General features: G+C 38.6%; 2 protein-coding genes across 2 annotated transcripts in view; both read left to right on the top strand.

Annotated features, from left to right (window-relative positions):
• The first annotated feature begins 2 nt into the window (after nt 1-2).
• abracl (ABRA C-terminal like) lies at nt 3-6763 on the top strand. Its single transcript, XM_015051275.1, has 4 exons — nt 3-92; nt 2894-3003; nt 3524-3589; nt 5085-6763. Exons 3-4 carry the CDS (start codon nt 3529-3531, stop codon nt 5267-5269), a joined length of 246 nt encoding a protein of 81 aa, XP_014906761.1. The 5' UTR covers nt 3-92; nt 2894-3003; nt 3524-3528; the 3' UTR covers nt 5270-6763.
• Nucleotides 6764-7295: 532 nt separating this feature from the next.
• The window catches only part of heca (hdc homolog, cell cycle regulator), a 12451-nt gene continuing 619 nt past the window's right edge, over nt 7296-19127 (top strand). The window contains exons 1-4 of the mRNA XM_015051282.1: nt 7296-7758; nt 11263-12268; nt 13760-13926; nt 17887-18041. Of these exons, the coding sequence (XP_014906768.1) occupies nt 7602-7758; nt 11263-12268; nt 13760-13926; nt 17887-18041 (1485 nt within the window). The 5' untranslated portion in view covers nt 7296-7601. The remainder of the gene's footprint in view (nt 7759-11262; nt 12269-13759; nt 13927-17886; nt 18042-19127) is intronic.

The following is a 19127-nucleotide window of genomic DNA, read 5'->3' as shown; positions in this document are numbered from 1 at the left end:
CGGACTAGCTGGCCGTTGATTAGCCCCCTTAGCCAATGGCTGGGGCAGGATCCGAAAACGGATGAGACTTCAGGATCCCAAGTCGGCTAACGGTGAGGTTAGCAGTAAAACTGTGCTCCGCGAACGTCCCTAATACTGAATCCTGGTAAACGACGCTGACCCCTGCACGGTCACCCAGCCGAGGATAGCTTTCACACAGTTAGTTAACTTGTTGGGCAGCCAAGCCAAAGTGGCCAACCGCTAACACGGCTACCTTGAATCAAAGTCAGCGGCTCGAACAGAAGGCTAAACTAGCAAAGTGCGTCCGCCTCCTCGATGTGAGCATCAGCCGCGTTGATCTCGCGGTACAAGACTTCTTCTCCCCTGGATCTGCGACAGGATGGTGGTTCCGATCCTGGCCCGAGGTAGACTCCTCCGCTGGGCCGTTAGAAGTAAAGTTTCAGGGTCTTGGGGCTCCTTCCTCTGGTAATCATAGCCGCCATTCCTGCCGTCATTGTCAAGCCGGCCCGGAGGCAGAGCGCTTCTTCCGGTTTACCCTTCAAAATAATGGCCGTTTTGTATATCATTGGATTTTATTACAAAAAAGGAGTAAATTTCCGCAAAAACAATCTCAAATTTTCTAGATGAAAATGTGGAAATGTCTGAGTTTGAAAGTCGAAATTTTTCTAGAAAAAACAGAAATTTTCTAGAAAATAACTGATAATTTCCAGTTGAAAATTTCCAACTTTCAAACTCAGAAATGTAAAACAAAATCTCATGAAGATTTCTGAAATTAATCTCAAATTCTCAGCATTTTCTATAACAATTTTTCCACTTTTCAAACAGAAAAATTTCCACGTTTTTTCCACACAGATTTCTAAGATTAGTCTCAAAACTTCTGATTTTTTACAGCAATTTTTTGTTTTTACTTTTCAAACTCAGAAAAGCTTTTCTAGATAATTTCTGAGATTAATCTCATAATGTCTGACTCTTTTTTGGTAGAAATGTACTCCTCTTTTTTCTATGTACAATGACCTTAATAAGCTGTCATACTTTATTTACATAGCACTTTAAGGAGCTACAAACAGTCATGATCATACAAACAAAACAATTGTAATCTACTTTGAGTAATATAATTTCTACAGCTTCTGTAGAAATTATGTATGTAATATTTCATGCTGTTTACCAAATAAATCTTGACAAGGGACAAATTTCCATGGTTTTCTGTAAGTACAATGAATTAAACATAGCCAGACCAAAGTAGTAAATCAGAGAAATCATAAATAATTAAATAGAATAAATATAGAAATAGAAACGGTCTTGTCCTGCAACCCTAATACACCATCATACTTTAAATATTCACACAAAAAGTTCTTAAAGTGCTAATGTTGGGTCAGCTGTTAACAACAAAGCATGATTTGGTGAATAATACAAATGTTTAAATAATTAATAAATGTGGTGGGCTTTAACTAGGCTCCAAAATCAAATTCTACTTTGGGCCCCATAAAATTTTATGGGTAATGTTAAACAGATCTGACTAAATATAACTCAACAAATTAAACACAGACATATAAAAAATAAATGAGAACAAGAGCTTTTGTTTTGAAAGGACAATGAGCCAAGTTCCAGTATGAGCCTTGACTTTATGCATGTTACTCTTTAACTTGACGTTCCCAAACGTTACTGGGCTCCTGTTTGGCCTGTAGGGACCCGGATGAGTAATTTCAGAATAAAAAGTGTAGCTTTCCCCCTAACTTTATAATTATTATGGAAAATAAATAATATGCTGGATTTTTGTCTGTTTTCATAAAGTTATTCCAGAAAGATGTCAGAGGCATCAATGATACAAAAATAACTCAGGATTGTCCTTGTTCACTGCAAAAATAAAATATTAATAATTTGACTTAGATTCTTGTAAACATTGAGGTAATAAAGGTTTTCCTTGTACCCTAATGTGCTTAACTTTTTCATGTAGCAATTCTGGTATGGTGAACAAACCATAACGCAAAATGCAAAAGGGCAATTGTGAAATAATTAACTAAATTAAACCACATTTTGAGCATAAAAATATGCAAATAGAGTAGAACTTTCATTCAAGATGGAAATATATACAATTAAAATGTATACATACCCTTTCAGATTCAACTATGTAAAGTAATTTGTAACCAAAAAAATATCAAGTATTACATTAATATAATTTTCTTAATAAAATAAATAAATTCTTTCTTGCTGACAAATGCATAAATATGAGACTTAACCAACTTTTAGCCCATTATGAACCAGAGATCGTGAAATTATCACATCCTGTGTGTCACAATGAAGTCAGATGAGTGGTGATGTGTTTGTTGTGACCGAGCCGGCCAAATGTGCTAGTTCTTTACTTGCCGTGAATTTTCCCGTCAGAATCCTTCTAATTCTGACTGTTCCGATTGACCAGTCCTGGTTCAATAAATATTAAAATCTGCCTTTTTGGAACAGAGTAGCAGTCCAATGTAAAACTGATGTTTCGCACACGGAAGATCTGAATCAAATGATTTGGATCTTTAAAAGGAGCCGGAATTCCCATCATTACAGCCCGTAATCGTGATGCTTTCATGTTACATTCGGTCCGGAATGGAAACATACCATTAAAAAAAAGGTTAATTTTGACGCTTTTCAGTGAAAAGTAGCTAAATTTACGCAAGTCAGCACTATGAGGTTCTTCATAGCGCTTCAGTCAGCAAATGTATTCCAATTTGTTGCATTTCTTCTTGACTTTACTTTTTCCTGCCACTGGGATTGGAAATGGAAAAAGCTACAATGTAGTGTAATACATGATTTACCACTGAACTTAAAGTTTTTTTGTATGTGTTCCCAGATAAACAGATAAAAATGTAAAACACAAACCCCATTTTTTTTTGTACTTGATTTCAAGAAGCGGAAATTCCGAGCACCCGCTGAACGCAACAGCATTCTTACCGGGTGCCGACTCTTCAGAAAGTCCTGCATCATCTCCTTACAGGAAAACGCACAACACCTAAAAAGGTAAAACTCTTTTTACTACCGTCACGTTTGGGGGTTGTTATGTGTAAACATTTTAAAATGTTTCGTATCTGACATAAAATCAGTACAACCGACAGAAAAGAAAAGAAAAAAGAAAAAACCTCCTTTATCCGCACCGGCAGATCATTTGTCTGAGGTACTGAGCGGAGAAATCCGTGTTTTGCACCCGGAAGTCACAGGAAAAATGGACCAGGTTGTGAGAATGAAGCCGCGCCTTAAAATTAATATTTACCTTTGATAATTAAAGAGTAAAAATATGAATTTGTGTCTTGTGTTGGCTAGCTGTGGGTGCTAATCCTGTATTTCCGCATTAGTGACAGTCCGCCCTGGTTAGTTCAAGTTGCAGCATGTTAACGTTGATCTCAGCTCTGCAGGCAGTTCAGGGTAGCGCTGCTCTGGGCATTTCATGTCTCATATCCACATCTATAAAAATCTAATAAAATTTATTCATATGTTTTTTCACTAATTTGTTTCCTTTTTGTGTGTTTTTTCCCCCCTTCAGCAACAATGAATGTGTCTCATGAAATAAATTTGCTTGTGGAGGAGATTCAGCGACTTGGCAGCAAAAGTGAGTCCAGACTATGATCCCTGGCATGGCAGGATGTTGATGTTTTGTGTCTGGAAGTTGTTTGCTATAACAAACAATAAGTTAAATAATATAATCATGTGACACTCAACCTTTCCTAGATTTGGCAAACATAATGAGATAAGATTGTCTGATCGAAAAACTGACCCCGTTAGTCAGTTATTTGCCTTAAGCTCTAAAGCATGTGGTGTTAACACATATTTTTCGCATTTTGTCATATTAAAAGCACAAATGTCATTGTATTTTATTTTATTATGGTTTTGTGTGAGAGATTAACACAAAAACTTGAATTTATAAAGTGGAAGATGTGCATCAAGCATCCCCATTTAAAAAAAAAAAAAATCAACTTCAACTCTTAAACGTTTCTTGGTAATAAGTTAATGTTTTAACATTAACTTATTAATGTTAAAACATTAATAAGTTTTAACATTAATAAGTTTTAACAATCGGGAGGTTTCAAAAACCTCCCGATTGTTAAGTCACATTGGAAGATCACTGCGCGTTACCTAGCAACCCCAGCTAATTCCAGCCCGTTGCGTAGCAACCCCAGCTAATTCCAGCCCATTACCTAGCAACCCCAGCTAATTCCAGCCCGTTGCGTAGCAACCCCAACTAATTCCAGCCCATTACCTAGCAACCCCAGCTAATTCCAGCCCGTTACCTAGCAACCGAGGATTTAAAGTTTTATCACAATATTTTGATAAACACAAAAGTAATAATCATAATTACCTCTTTTTTACGTAACTATTGTTGTGACTGCAAAAGTCATTGATATTTATTCATTCTTTCATTGAACAAACAGTGGAGAATAGTAAAGAAAAATAACAATCACAGCAATACGGACAGTTTTGTGGGGTTTTAAACATCATTAATTGGAATTTATACCGACTACAATGAATAAAATGTTTTATCACGATAAATGATAATGCGATAACTCCTACTATTTCGTTTAGCAAAATAGTTTCTGTAAACACCAATTCTCATGTCATGACAAAGATTTCTAACTTACTACATGTCTTGACTTTGATTAGGCCATTTTAGGACATGAACTTGCTTTAATATAGGTTCACTGTTTTGTATGTCTGGCTGTATATTAGGTTTTTTTCTGCCTCATTCTCAAGTCTTTACCTCCAACATATTTTTACCCTGTATTCTTTATTTAGCTTCATTCAACTTCCCACAACATGCTGCTGCCACCGCCATGTTTTGCCATGTTTATGGTGTGTTCAGAGCAATACGTAGTCTTGGTTTTCCACTAAACAGGAAGCTTTAATTGTAAACCAAAAAGTTCAAATTCTCTGATTGCTGCTTTCCATTTTGTGATGATATATTGCATAAAATCCCAATGAAATACATATATGTTAGTATTTATAACAAGACACAGGATGAAAAAAGCTCAAAACATTGGTTATTCACTGTATTTTTCAATATTCCATCATGTTTACCTGTAAAATCTTTTATACCAATTCTCTTCCAGATGACAAAGATCAGACCAGTGTGAAGTTCGGCGTCTTATTTAGGGACGACCGCTGCGCCAACATCTTCGAGGCGCTGGTGGGGACGCTGAAGGCGGCCAAGAAGAAGAAGATCATTGACTTCCAGGGCGAGCTGCTCCTGCAGGGTGTCCATGACGACGTGGATGTCATCCTGTTGAAGGAATGAAGCCAAATTTTGAATTTAACGACCCTTTAATGAGCCGAGGGTCTGACTAAAACCTCTGAGAACGCTGTGTCCCTGCAGCAAATCTGTCCAAGTTTTTCTCTCTCTTTTTCATTTCCAGATCCGTCAAACTAATATTCAATCACAGTTTGCTGGCATTTCTGCATTATTTCACTTGACTGTGCCAAAATTTTTAAGCGCTGCAGCAGCTCTGGAGTGTTATCGGTTCTTCGGACAGATATTTCTATATTTTTCCGTTGCACATTTTATCCCTTCAGCTATAAAGTTTCTAAAATCTCAAAAGATGCATGTTCCAATTTGGAAAATCAGCTTTCTGCTTCGGACTCCTACACTGTCTTGATTGTTGCTATCTGATCCTGCTGAGTACAGAAACATATTTTACTATAATTTAGGATTTAACATTAAAAATGCACAAACCAAGAATGTAACATACCTTTTTTTTTAGGTTACGTCATCTTTCGCTGTCTTTTTTTTTGGATAAAGTTAGTAAATCCCAACCAGATGCCTTTCTTGAGCGTTTCAGTGCTTAGAAAACCTGTTTATAGTTCTGACTTCTTGTTCTCTAAAGGCAGCTGTTTTCCCATCAGATCGGAAAAATCCTGTGCATCATCTGTTGTTAAATCCCAGCGTTGCTTCAACCAAACGGCGGTTCTGCTTACTGTTTACATGCGCCGCTTCTACTACCTCCTGTGGACTTTCAAACACGGCGTTCAAAGCACAGCGACTTTTTATACAAACTTTGACCACAAGGAAAATTAAAAGCGCATTTCAGTGCTGCTCTTCTGACTCATTACAACAAAAACAGTTTTTAAAAAATGTCACGAATGAATTTTCTCCAAAAAAAAAAAAAAAACTGCCTTTTTTGTTGGATCTTGTAATGAACAGATGGAGAATGTATTTCTTGTGCAGCCTTAAGTGGTGGAAAATGTACTTATGATTCTCAGGACCAAAAATGTGCTTGATAACTGCCCCATGGCTTTATTTAGTGTTAGAAATTGAGATTTATGATATTAATCTTGTGCTGTTGGTCCAACGAAACATTTGGATCAGGTGTGACTACTTTTCCTTGCTCAAGAAATTATTTGGAAATAAATCCTTAAATAAAATTTGATTGCATCTTATTCCTTTGATTTATTTCTCTAAAATAAATAAACAGTTTGCACAACAGTTTGTAAAAGTAACTGAGAAGGATTATGAAATACATCTGATCTGTAAGTTTTACATGACCCGTTTCTCTGCTGTTGAATCGACTTCACCACTTTTTTTGCGTTCTGGTTTTGGTTCAGTTTGATGTTTGTTTAAATGCGGAGACATTATCAGAGTGAATGAAACCGAAAAGTCTTAAAAGTTGTGGGAATGATGATGCCGTTTGTGTTCGTTTAAGTGCAACGTTACTGTATGTTTGGCTCCATCATTACTACCAACAGAACTGAAGTTGGTTCTGCTGTGGAACAAAATAAAGTCTTTACACTTGAAGACTTGAGTTGTGATTGTTTTTCCAAAATCTCTGAATTGTTTTCATAAATTGCTTCTGGCCTCTTAAATCCTCTGTTATGGATCAGAGGAGATTTTGGTCATTCAAGGGATTAGAAATACTTGCACCATGTTGCATTAGAGTCATTAAATTAAAAGATTTTTTTGTTCTTGGTGCAACTTGGAAGGTTTATACATTAATTAAACTAATGAAAAAACATACAAAACAAATATATAAGACAAAACTGACTTTTGTCTTGCATGATTTTAAACTGTTAATGGAATATAAAAAATAAAAAAATTAATCAAATGCATGACTTATGCATAAATATGTGTGTGTATAATTTCAGATTCTTTTTTTTTCAGTGGCCCTAATCCTCTTCCGTAGAAAAAAATAATTTTGACTCTCGGTGGAAAACGTTTGGACACCACAGCTTTATCCATTAATACTCCGTTTTTCTTTTCCAAATTGCTGTCACCTTTGTAGTTCCACGTTTTCCGAGAGGACTTGAACGCGGCACGTCGTTGACGGCCAGCGGCGGGGGGAGGGGGCGGGACCAGCGGACGTCAGGGGGTGGAAGAAAACAGCAGATCAGGAATCAAAACAAGACACGGACACGCCTTCGCTCTAAAAGGTTATAGCAGCTTATTTCTTCTACCTGCTGCAAGCAGCAAAGCCCACGGCTGGAGGAAACCTCCGCCGCCAAGCGAGGCGCAAAACAGAAAGCGCAAACGCTCCGTCGAAGTCCGCAAATGGAGTCCACAGAAATGCCAGACGGCGCTGACGGGAGGCGCTGATAGAGGTCGAAAACCCAGCCGCCGACGTTGCGAATCGCGTAAAATGCCCAACCAGAAGAGCAGCAAGGGGAAGAAGAGCAAACGCACGAACAGCAGCGGGGACGAGCAGGAAAATGGAGGCTGCGCGGCAGCAGCGGGAGGCGCGGCCGCGGCGGCGGCTGCTGCAGCGACCGCTGCGCCTCGGACGGAGCGCTCCAGCGGTAAGAGATGTTGGAGAAGTTTGGAGATGTTGCTGTCCTTCCAGGAGAAACTCTGGCTTATCTGCGCCGCTTAGGCACTCATGCACTGCGACCCTGCCGACGTTTTCACCCATCCGATCACAAAAGCATGAACTAAATTGATTGATTATAGGCAAACAGAGGCGTCACAGCTCGAGGCCTTGCATGAACTGTTTGATTTTATAAATAAGCTAGTCGCTGTTCCTCAAACTCAGCTGGTGACACTGATTTTAAGGCCACCGCGGCTTGTTTGACTCCAACAAAACAAGCTTAAATCACATTAAAGTGCGCACATTGGACAGGAAAGCGGCCAGTTGGACTCATAATCCATGTACAACTTTAAAATGGTTTCCTGGGGCACACCTTGTCCACACTCAGGTTAAGCTTGTGGCCTTCTTCCTCGCCAGTAACGCTGACACCTCACCGCTTGCTTGCGCAGCCAAACTCCACTGACAGCAGCTGGAGAAGTCATCCCGTTGCAAGCCGCACAAATATGGCTGTCCGTTAGAGGGCTGCAGCAGGACGGAGGAAAACCACAAATCAGCGCATAAACAGCGGAATTAAAGGGAGTAAAATGCAACTTTGCGTCATTTGTGCCGTCAGATTTTCAGCTCAGGGGCCAAACGATGAACAGGTGCAGCAACACAACTTGTTGATATTTCTGAAACTTTTTCCTCATTTTGTCACGTTGCAAACAAACTTCAGTATATTTTTTTTCATTGACATTTTATATATTTGAACTTTTTGTAGCTTTACATTATGTTATAAAGTTATTCCCTCATCAGAAACATAACTAAAGTGTTGCCTTGATCCTTTCATTCATGTCTGAGAAATCCTTTAATCTCCATGGCAACCATTCAGCTGTGAAAAACGCCTGGTTGGACCTAGCTCCGCCTTCGAGGACACAGCTCCTCCTCTGAGATTCCTCGTAACACACCAGCTCCTTCAGACTAGCCAGAAGCAATTAGCAAACACCTGGTAGAACTGCTAAGTTTGTTATAAAACATTCTTAAAGGGTTAATAGGGGAGCCATGTTGTGATGACTTTCTGGAGGCGGAGTTTCAGAAAGAGCAGGAGTTTTTAAAGAGACAGAGCCCCAATTTCAATGCGTTAAATTACAAAATCAAATTTATTTTCCGTCATATTTGACATATAAAGCATTTTTCTAACAATAGAAGGTAACATAGTTACTTGCTTGTGCCATAAAATCACACTATGTGTCTGGAAAATGTATATTTTTCCACACATAAAACAAACCCTGAAAATGAATGAAGCTGTAATTATTAAAGGCTGAACGGGTTTATTATTAGTTTAGTATTATTCTGTCTAAGACACTGTCGGTGGACAATCAAGTCTTGGCATGTTTGCATTTTCAGATGGACTGATAAGCGTTCAGTGAGATTATATTATAATATCACCTAATTCAGCTTTAAGCTTCTCCACGGCTAACTACTATTGTTCACCAAAAATCTCCAATCTTCACAGATCATCTGATTCATAACTTATCCACAGTTTGACTCTGTTTACTTACTGAGCGACTTGAAATCAATTGGTTTCATTGGGTTTCATGTCACATGCTTCAGACTTTTTAAAGAAGTTGGTTTGTTGCCTGAAAGCTCAATTGTAACGATATAGGAGCGAAAACATGTTCATAATAATAACATTTATTAGATGATGTTGTGATGTTGGCGTTTGGCTTCACATGGTGGTTAAAAACACTCAATACATAATAAACAGGACCACAACAAAATCACAAACCTACAAAACAACAATAGACACAACCTGACAACAACTCTGAGTAAATTGGGATAAATTAATATATAAATTTGCTCCACTTCCAGAGGGAAGCGTAAGAAACTCCTCTTTATGGCAACAATTTGTTGGAGTTTTTGTTTTGTTTACTTTGTGTATAAACATGTTTAACTTTTAAACATGTTAAAAGTTTAAATGCTTTAAGATACTTCTATGCAGTCTAAAATACTTTCACTTATATTTAATTTCCTGATTAAATACACAACTTTAAAAAATCTACATTAAGAATGTTTTAAATTCATTAACAACTTCCATGGTGTATAAATATTTAGGTCAGGGGTGACCAAAGTGTGGTCCGAGGGCCATTTTTGGCCACTGGGCTGATTTTTGTGGCCCTAAACTGCAGCTCAACAGTGACACGTCGTAGCTAATGCAGATTACTTTTTATTTGTAAACATATTTTTACAATGGAAATTGTTGATTATAACCTAATGCACTTGTCTTTTTATAACGAACTTTCTATCTGGAGACTTTTACTGAAAAGCCAACTTTGCTTCACCACAATCGGCTTTTATTTAACTTATTTAATTCGGCTAAATGCAGTGAGTGTTTGGAAAGAAAGTGACTCAGATCCTGTTCATATAATTGAGAGTAAATTTGTTCAACTCAGCATGAAACGATTCGTAAACTAAAAGCCTTTCTTTTAATTTAATTCTGCAAACGTGCAAAATCCTTTCAAAATTTGGATCTACGATAAACAATATCCCTTAGCAACAAAGAGGAAGAAAAAAAAAGAAATCAGACTACTTAATTTGCTTTTTTAACTTTTAAAGTTTTCTTTTAAAATATGACAAAAAGTTTGGACACCCCTGACTAAGATACTTCACGAAAAAGAGTTAGTTGCTCCTGTATTCAAGTTTGCTTGATTATTTTTATTTGTTTTAAAACATTATTTTATTTATCTAATCTAAATGCGTTTGCAACGAACAGAAAAACATTGACAAATCCACCAAAACCATAAATTTATCTGATTTAAAACCTTTCCACAGTTATGCATGAAGGCATTTGGGCAAGATACTAAACCCCATAAATGATTAATACATAGATAAATATAACTATAAGACATTTATTATTCATCTGAAACTCCCAAAACGATGTCTGAGTTTTGAATGAGATCACATTAAAGTTTTGTTCATTAAGAAAAAAGAACGACAATGACGACACAACACTGGTGTGTAACAAAGACGGAGCTGACAGCGCACCGGAAAAGGAAGAAGGAAACGCAACACACACACACACACACACACACACACACACACACACACACACACACACACCCCTCTCATGTTGACATCTCGTTGAAGCCGTCTGCCAATGTTTGTTGGCCTTGTTTTAAAAAAGCTGCTGACAGGCCTGAGTGGCCTAATTCAATTCTAGAAATAGATGCTATTAGTGACATTTTCACCATTTTTTGTTTTTATTTTAATTCAGCTTGTGATGAAAAATCTGCTTCAAAGACGCAGGATAAAATGACACACAGTATGAGCTTCATGTGATCCGCCATCGGAACAATAACAACGATGTTCATCAGAAGAATAGTCAATTTATCTCGATTAATCGTTTCAGCCCTAATCAAACCTTTTTCCTGAAAATGTCAGCTCTTGAGTCATGCAGGCTCAGGATGTGAACTGTAGATGTTTTACCAGCTGGCTGCTCTCCTGTCTGTCCCCTCAGAGGTCCAGTGCGCCTCCCCTCTGGGCTGCAGCCTGGGCCGCTCCATCGACCTGGAGAAGGACGACCACCAGCGGGTGCTCTGCAACAACGAGCTCTGCCCGTACGGCAACTGGATGCACCTGCAGTGCTTCTACGAGTGGGAGAGCTCCATCCTGGTCCAGTTCAACTGCATCGGCCGCGCCCGCTCCTGGAACGAGAAGCAGTGCCGCCAGAACATGTGGACCAAGAAGGGCTACGACCTGGCCTTCAGGTTCTGCTCCTGCCGCTGCGGACAGGGCCACCTGAAGAAGGACACCGACTGGTACCAGGTGAAACGCATGCAGGACGAGCGCAAGAAGAAGCCGTCGGAGCGCAGCGCCGGCAGGACTGGGGCCAGCGGGGGCGCCATGGGGCCCGGGGACGGTCCGTTTGAAGAGCCTAAGAAGAGCAAGCCAGCAGCAGGGGCAGCAGGGGGGAAGTTATCCCAAAGGGCCTCCAGTCAGGAGTTACCTCGTAGACAATCAGTAGACCGCCAGAACTCCATAGAAAGAGGGGGACATGCGGCGGGAGGACTGTCTCCGCTGGGTCCCCCTCAGAAATCCCCGTGCGACTCCCCAGGACTGTCCCCTCCCAGCGGGTTTAACTTCTCCCCAACGCCTGTTCTCGGGTCCGGAGGAGCCGGGCTGCGAGGTTCCCGCCAGCTGGGCGAGTTCTTCAAATCGGCCGTCCACATGGACCCCCAGAGGAAACACCTGCTGGCCAGCGGCGCTCTGAGTCGCCCCGCCGGTTCGGCTGGGGGTCCTCACCTGGACCCCGGGTCCGTCTTCCCGCTGCAGCTGTCCTTCGCCCTCCCGCTCCACCCGCGGCTGACCGGCGGAGGGGACGGGGCCCACCCTCACCCGGTGCAGTTCCTGAGGAGGCTGGACCTCTCGGAGCTCCTCACCCACGTCCCGCGCCACAAACTCAACACGTACCACGTCCGTATGGAAGACGACGCCCAGGCCGGCCAGGGGGAGGAGCTGCGCAGGTAAAGGTTAAAGGGCTTAAAGAAACGCATTTAGAAAACGACTCTAAACTCATCCTTACACGACGGCATACTACTAACAATGTAGGTAGGAAAAAATAAATAAATGAACTTCTTTTCATAGCTGCACTACGCATTGAAGATAGTGTAGTATGCCTTTCTAAGTAGGAAATAAAGAAGCATATTTCTGCCAAAAATCTCAGAAATTTTCTACAAAAACAAGGAAATTTCTGAGCTTTAAAACTCAAACATTAGCAAGAAGCCCTCAGAAATTGTAATATTAACCTCATAAATTGTGGAGAAAAAAAAACATGGAAATTTCTGAGTTTCAAAAGTCGAAGAAATAAATAAATAAAAAATTCTTGAAAATTTCAGAGATTAATCTCAAAGTTTCTCAACTTTTTCTAGCAAATTTTCAACTTTTCAAACTAAGATATTTCCAAGTTTATTTTCTAGGAACCTTCTGAGATTAATTTGAATTTGTTGGGACAATAATAAAGCAAAATTATTAAAAGAAATTAATCAAGATAAATGATACAATAAATACCCAACCTTACACTGTGTGTGCTGTACAATGGCTGCTGGAAAAGGCAACACATGTTCTGTTGTTGATTTACCATCCATAAACCATTTGGTGCATTCTTTTTGGTTGTGCAGGAGGCTCTACTGATGCTTTTCAAAAATGTACATTTGTATAATTGCGTATCTGTTTGCAGCCATTTTCACATGCGAGTGTAAACGTTGGGTTAGAGGGCGTGGCCAGAAGCACTTATTTGAATTTAAAGTGACAGAGACCCTAAAACGTCTCATTCTGAAAGAAACTCAAAATGGGCAGAACCAGACTAAAATCTTATTGTCTACTAATGATTTTGTGCATAAAATGTAATGAAAATGTTTTGTATCGTCCATAGATCTATCCTAACATGTTCAAGGATACACAATAGGTCACCTTTAAAGAACCTGAGTACCTGCTGACTCTTTGGTGTGTAGAAACACTGCAGCACAATTAAATTGGTGCTGCAATTCACTCTATTCTTCAACATAGAAAGTACTCCTGGGCTCGTACTTCTGTGTATGTTTGATTAGTTGTTGACAGTTTTTTAGACACTTATTATGAAATTACCTCTAACAGGCTGCTCCCTTATAATAGCAAAAAAAGGTTGGGAGACGACAGGGAGACGTAGAGTCAGCCAGGTTCAAAGCAAAGGAACTCAAGGTGTTAAACAAAAACAAAACCCCGTTTTCTTTGTTTTCCGGTATACATTTTTTCAGCTTCTTTCCTGTTTCCTCTCTACACATTCCTCCTTTTATCAATACCAGCTTTTGGGCCAGGGAAAAAATGTCCACATGGTTTTTGTGCGCAGTGTGTATGTATCCAAGCTGCAGCAGCAACATGAATTTATTGAATGAGTTCATACCAGAATAACTTTGAGGTTCCCACCACCAGGTTGATTTATGTTTTTCTTTTTGCCCTTTGGCGTTTCCGTCCTGCAGGTTTATCCTGTCTGCTCTCAGTGCGAGCCAGAGGAACGTGGTCAACTGCGCTCTGTGCCACCGCTCGCTGCCCGTGTTCGAGCAGTTCCCCCTGGTGGACGGGACGCTGTTCCTCAGTCCGTCACGCCACGACGAGATCGAGTACGATGTCCCCTGCCACCTTCAAGGTCGGGTTTACGAGTATCAGATCTGTACAGTTACAAAGCCTGATTTTTGCCACTTCCTGGTCACTTTTACTTGGTGAAACTCCAGTAAAACGTTTTATTCTTGCTGGTTAGGTTTGCAAGTTGTCATTAATGAGTTAATCTAAAGCTGATCAATCTTATCTATCAACTAACAATTTATTAATAAGCAGTCATTTCTTAAAAACTTGAGTTTTCTATTTTATCAAGGGTTACATTTTTCATAACAGGCTGAATTTCAAATAAAAAACTTACATTTTACCATTTGTGTCAGCTACATGACTGGATAAACAGAAAATTGTGGTTTTCTCCCATTATTAAACTTATTTATATTTATAAAATATAAAAAAGAGAAACTTCTTTATTGCTAACTAGAAAAATAAAAGATGAAAAGAATAAAACAGATTTGTTCATACAGCAATACCATCTTTGCCTTATCACCTTCCTTATTGGTATCATGTTTTTTTCTGTCATCACATCTTTGCCTTTGTAGCAAATCATTAAATTTTTAATAAGAAGTTAAGGTTATAACTTAAGAAAGGAGTTTGTTGAGTGTTTATATTTCAAAACATTACTGCATAAAGTACAACTTGTGTCTCACGTCGGACACTTTTTGGACCATTTCTGATTCCTGTTCTGGGTAATCCGCCATCTTTAATCCTGTATCTACTGGCTCTATCTGCGGCGCCCTCTGCTGGATGGCGGCCAAACTAACACCAAAATAAGGACTGAGCCAGTGTTTCTCAAACTTTCAAACCATTTAACAAACACTCACAAACCATATATATATATTAGGGCTGTAGTGATACAGTAATCTTACGATACGCTACACAATATTCTGTCCACGATACGATATATATTGCGATATTCATCAGACGATACAATTCAATACACTTTTGCGATTTTCTGAAAGATTTTAGAGGGACAGAGTGATTTTGGTGATATAGAGTTGGATTGAATTAATTTAACTGAAAACTGTTTAAAAGCACCAACTACACGATACCTGGCTCTGGTTGGACATGGACACAGACTTAAAGTCGACAGCTGGACAAAAAGAATCAAAGTGGAGAGAAAACATGTTTCTTTTAATTGAAACAGTACAAACTGTAGCTTACATGGATTACAAGCACCCTGCTCTGAATAGTTTGATACCTTTTTAACCTCGACACTTAACATCTGAAGGAATCACTCTAAGCCTGATGACCTAATCACTCTCCCAGCGAAGCAAGCAGTGAGTGAGCAAGGTGACAGCTGGATGTTACGATACTTGCAGATGAATATCGATTTTTTTCTAGGAAAGAAAATATCGATATATATCGCGATATCGATATTATCCTACAGCCCTAATACATATATATACACACACACACACAATCTGAAATTAAAATATTAGTCTCTTAACTCACTTATTGTCATGAACAGGTATACTCTGGGCATTTTGAGTTATTTTCATATTGTGAAAAGTGTGTTTTCTAAGCTTTCCAATGTTGTTCAACACATTTGAAATCAAAAAAAGAAGTTCTTCTTTACCACCAAGTGTTGTGTGCATTAATAACATTTAGACCTATTTGTAATTCAGAAGCATAATTAAAGAAAAATAGATTTGAGTTGCTTTGGCAGAAACACAAATCCTCATCTGCACCATTAAATACAATTAATATAAACCCATGTATTTATCTGTTGTATTTAATTAATTTAATAATTTAAATTAGACTTACCTGTTGAGGTGCGAGCAGAGCATCATGGAAAAAAAAAAAACAGTTCTCATCAACTGTGACAGTTGTACTGTTCATGGCACAGAGCCGTTCAAATTGAATCGTTCGTGAACGATATCAAAAACTCGCAGCAGCTATAACTTAGCTTCGTCCGATCTTATAAGTACTCCTGGAGTTGTCTTCTTTCCATCGGTATCTTCAGTTTTTCTTTGGAGTGACCCGGTTTTAAGCCACTTTCCTTAGTTAATCTTAACCACAATCCTCCGGTAAGCTAGCTGTAGCGTCGCACTTCGAGCTGACGTCACGGCTAATAAACGGTCGTTTACATGCAGTACCTGGCGGGCCAGTAGGGGGCGGCCGCGGACCACAGTTTGAGAAAGGCTGGTCTAAGCTGACGATTCTGGTTAATCTATTGGAACCGCAATTTTTCTCAATGCATATTAATCTAATAAATTATCAATCTACAATTAATCATGTCAATTAATACCGGTGTTCCTTGGAGAAACATGAAGCTGTATTTATCAGAAAAATCTCACTCTGCGCTTCATGTTTCTCTATTTAGATAGAAGTTGCTTCTTTGTTGTCCTGCTTGTCCTAAAAAGCAAACGCTGCCCTGGTGGCAACAGTTTTCATGGAAAAGCAAAGATTAATGGAGAGCTGCAAAAAACAAACAAACATGTATTTAGATAAACTTTCACTTGCAGGACAGTCTCAGAATAAGAACATGCATCATAAAATTACTCAAACTGTCTAAAAAAGGAAACACTGAGCCATCAGTCAGCGCCGTGCGTGGAGATGTAAGATTTTCTGCCGACTTCTGCACAGTCCCAACATGAATGTGAATCAGTGCAGCTGCAGCATGGAGCGTCTTTGATGTGCTGACCCACAGGCTTTGATATTCTTGTCTTTGATATGCAGAAGCATGGAAGGGTTGTGTATTAGAGGGTTTGACACCCTTCTGTCTGCAGAACCAAAGGAGATGTGAAAAATGCTTCATACAGATTTAACATGGTCTAATTTAACTAAAACACTCTGTGGTTGTATGAATAATGTCACTATTTTTTCACATTTCAAGCAAGAAATGTTTGAATTGTCTTTTTTTTAAAGGGAAAGGTGAATAAAACCGAGAAATGCATCACCAGGATTTACTCACCGCTTTGTAGATTTATTTCTTTTAAACATTTTGTTGGACAGAGGTGGGTAGAAAACCCAAAAATTGTACTTAAGTAACAGTAGCATTACTTTATATTTTTACTGAAGTAAAAGTAAAAAGTAGCAGACCAAGAAATTACTCAAGTAAAAGTATTTGGTAAAAAGTCTACTCTGATCAAATTATCAATTATTTAATATTTAAAAATTACATCATGAGACAGACTAAATTATAAAGTTAAGTGGAAATTTTTGCACTTTACGGAGCCCTCAGAGGGACATGAGGAGTTTTCTTTCTTTTGTGCTCCCTCGCAATAATCTACTGATCAGTTCATGCGGCATAAGTGAATACTGTAAGCCTTTCTTATGGTGGTCGCCATAATTTCTGCTTTAATACAAGCTTATGGAAGGTTTTTCCATGGACTATTTCTGAGTTATCATCTGATTGTGTCTCTGTTGTGTTCGAAATCTGAATGGTTTAAATGGCTGCTTTCAATGCCGAAAGTACGGCAGCCACCATAAGAAAGGCTTACAGTATTCACTTATGCCGCATGAACTGATCAGTAGATTATTGTGAGGGGAACGCAAAAGAAAAACAAATTCCCATGTCCCCTGGAGGGCTCCGTATGTATGTGTTGAATTCTTGGTTAAAACATGTTTGTTTTTCATTCAGTGGGTAGAAAATCCAGAAATTTTACTCACGTAAGAGTAAAAATATTTCATAATAAAATTACTCAAGTGAAGCGTAATAAAATTACTTCTAAAAGTGCTTTTTTTTCTCTCAAAAAAAGGTTACTCATGTAAATATAATTGAGTAAATGTAACTAGTTACCACCCAACACTGCAGTTGGGATATTTTAGGAAATTAGAGCTTTTTTTTACGGAAATATAAAAAGTGAGAATCGATTCTGATTATCATCTCTCCTGTTTTCTTAGGTCTACAGCTTTAATAATCATCAAGAAATGTTTCAAATATGACAAAAAACATGGTGGAAAAGCGATTTTAAACATCTTCTCCTATAATAACTTGTAATTACTTTACAGATTAATTTTTCTAATAATTTTTGGTGTTAATCAACAGGTCGATTAATGCACCTCTACGCCATCTGTGTGGACTGCTTGGAGGGCGTCCACAAGATCGTCTGTATTAAGTGCAAATCACGCTGGGACGGGAGCTGGCACCAGCTGGGCACCATGTATACCTACGATATACTGGCTGCTTCACCTTGCTGCCAGGTGGGTAAACTGACCACACAGCAAATTAATATTTATGCATAGTCCACCCTTGAAATCTGATTGGTAACTTCCATCATACATAGATTAGTTTTTTCCACACTCCATATCAGTAGATGACAAAAAGGCTGCTTTTGAGGCATTACCATTAATATTTTTGTTTATTTTTTTAAATGGGACATTGCATTTTAATATTTACATGCAAAAACATGAGATGATAGAAAAGAGGCTAATTTCCATGTCTAATCTTGTCTTATTGTTTTAATAATAATCAAAAAACAGCTTCAGACTACTGCACTTAAAAAAAACTATTCATAAAGGGGAAAAGGGTGTAATTAAACAGTTGTTTGCAATTTGTAGTCTACAATAGTTAAATAATTTCCCTTTAAATTGACTAGAGTTAACATAACGGCACAAAAAATAAAGATAAGCCAGGCTATTTGTTTAGCTAAACAGCTACAAAAATGTGGTTCTTTTTTGTTGTTTTACAACCAGCATTAACAATTTTTTATTTATTGTTTCAAGTTGTTTTTTTAAAAGGGACATTCCATGTTAATTAACATTTACATGAAAATACATGAGATAACAAAGTGGCTAATTTCCACCTTTAGTCCCGTTGCACACATGATGCTTAATAAGAAAAAGCCGTTTGCAATTTGTAGTCTATAATAAATTATTTTCCCTTTTAAGTTGATAAGTTGACTCCAGTTATCGTAAAGGCGCTAAAAGTAGAGTTTGATTCACTAATGTCAAATTAGTAGCATAACTTATTTCATGGAGCTGTAATAAACTGTTGTAGTACCCTGACATCATGCTAGCTAATGCTAAAACGGCTAGATTATTGCGGGTAACCAAGGCAACCAGTGAGAACACCGGTTCGAACCTTACTGCAGTCGAGTTGCGCGCGCATCCGCTTTGTTTACAAATAAGCCACGCTAAGCTAAACGGGCTAATTGTTTAGCTAGACCAGGGGTCACCAACTCCAGTCCTCCAGAGCTACCATCCTGCAACTTTTAGATTCACCTCTGCTCCAAAATGTCTGAATTCCCTCACCAGCATTCATTCCTCTCTNCAATAGACTGGAAACNA

Source organism: Poecilia latipinna, unplaced genomic scaffold (genome assembly GCF_001443285.1).
Source record: "Poecilia latipinna isolate Pla-1442-1.1 unplaced genomic scaffold, P_latipinna-1.0 Scaffold1038, whole genome shotgun sequence".
Classification (NCBI taxonomy): domain Eukaryota; kingdom Metazoa; phylum Chordata; class Actinopteri; order Cyprinodontiformes; family Poeciliidae; genus Poecilia; species Poecilia latipinna.
This window is presented reverse-complemented; position numbering and strand designations above follow the sequence as displayed.

Bases quoted from the DNA above. Each gene is read 5' to 3' on its own strand.
- abracl (XM_015051275.1), top strand. From the start codon at position 3,529: ATGAATGTGTCTCATGAAATAAATTTGCTTGTGGAGGAGATTCAGCGA. The intron at 3,590-5,084 runs GTGAGTCCAGAC...ATTCTCTTCCAG, and splicing joins TCAGCGACTTGGCAGCAAAA to ATGACAAAGATCAGACCAGT.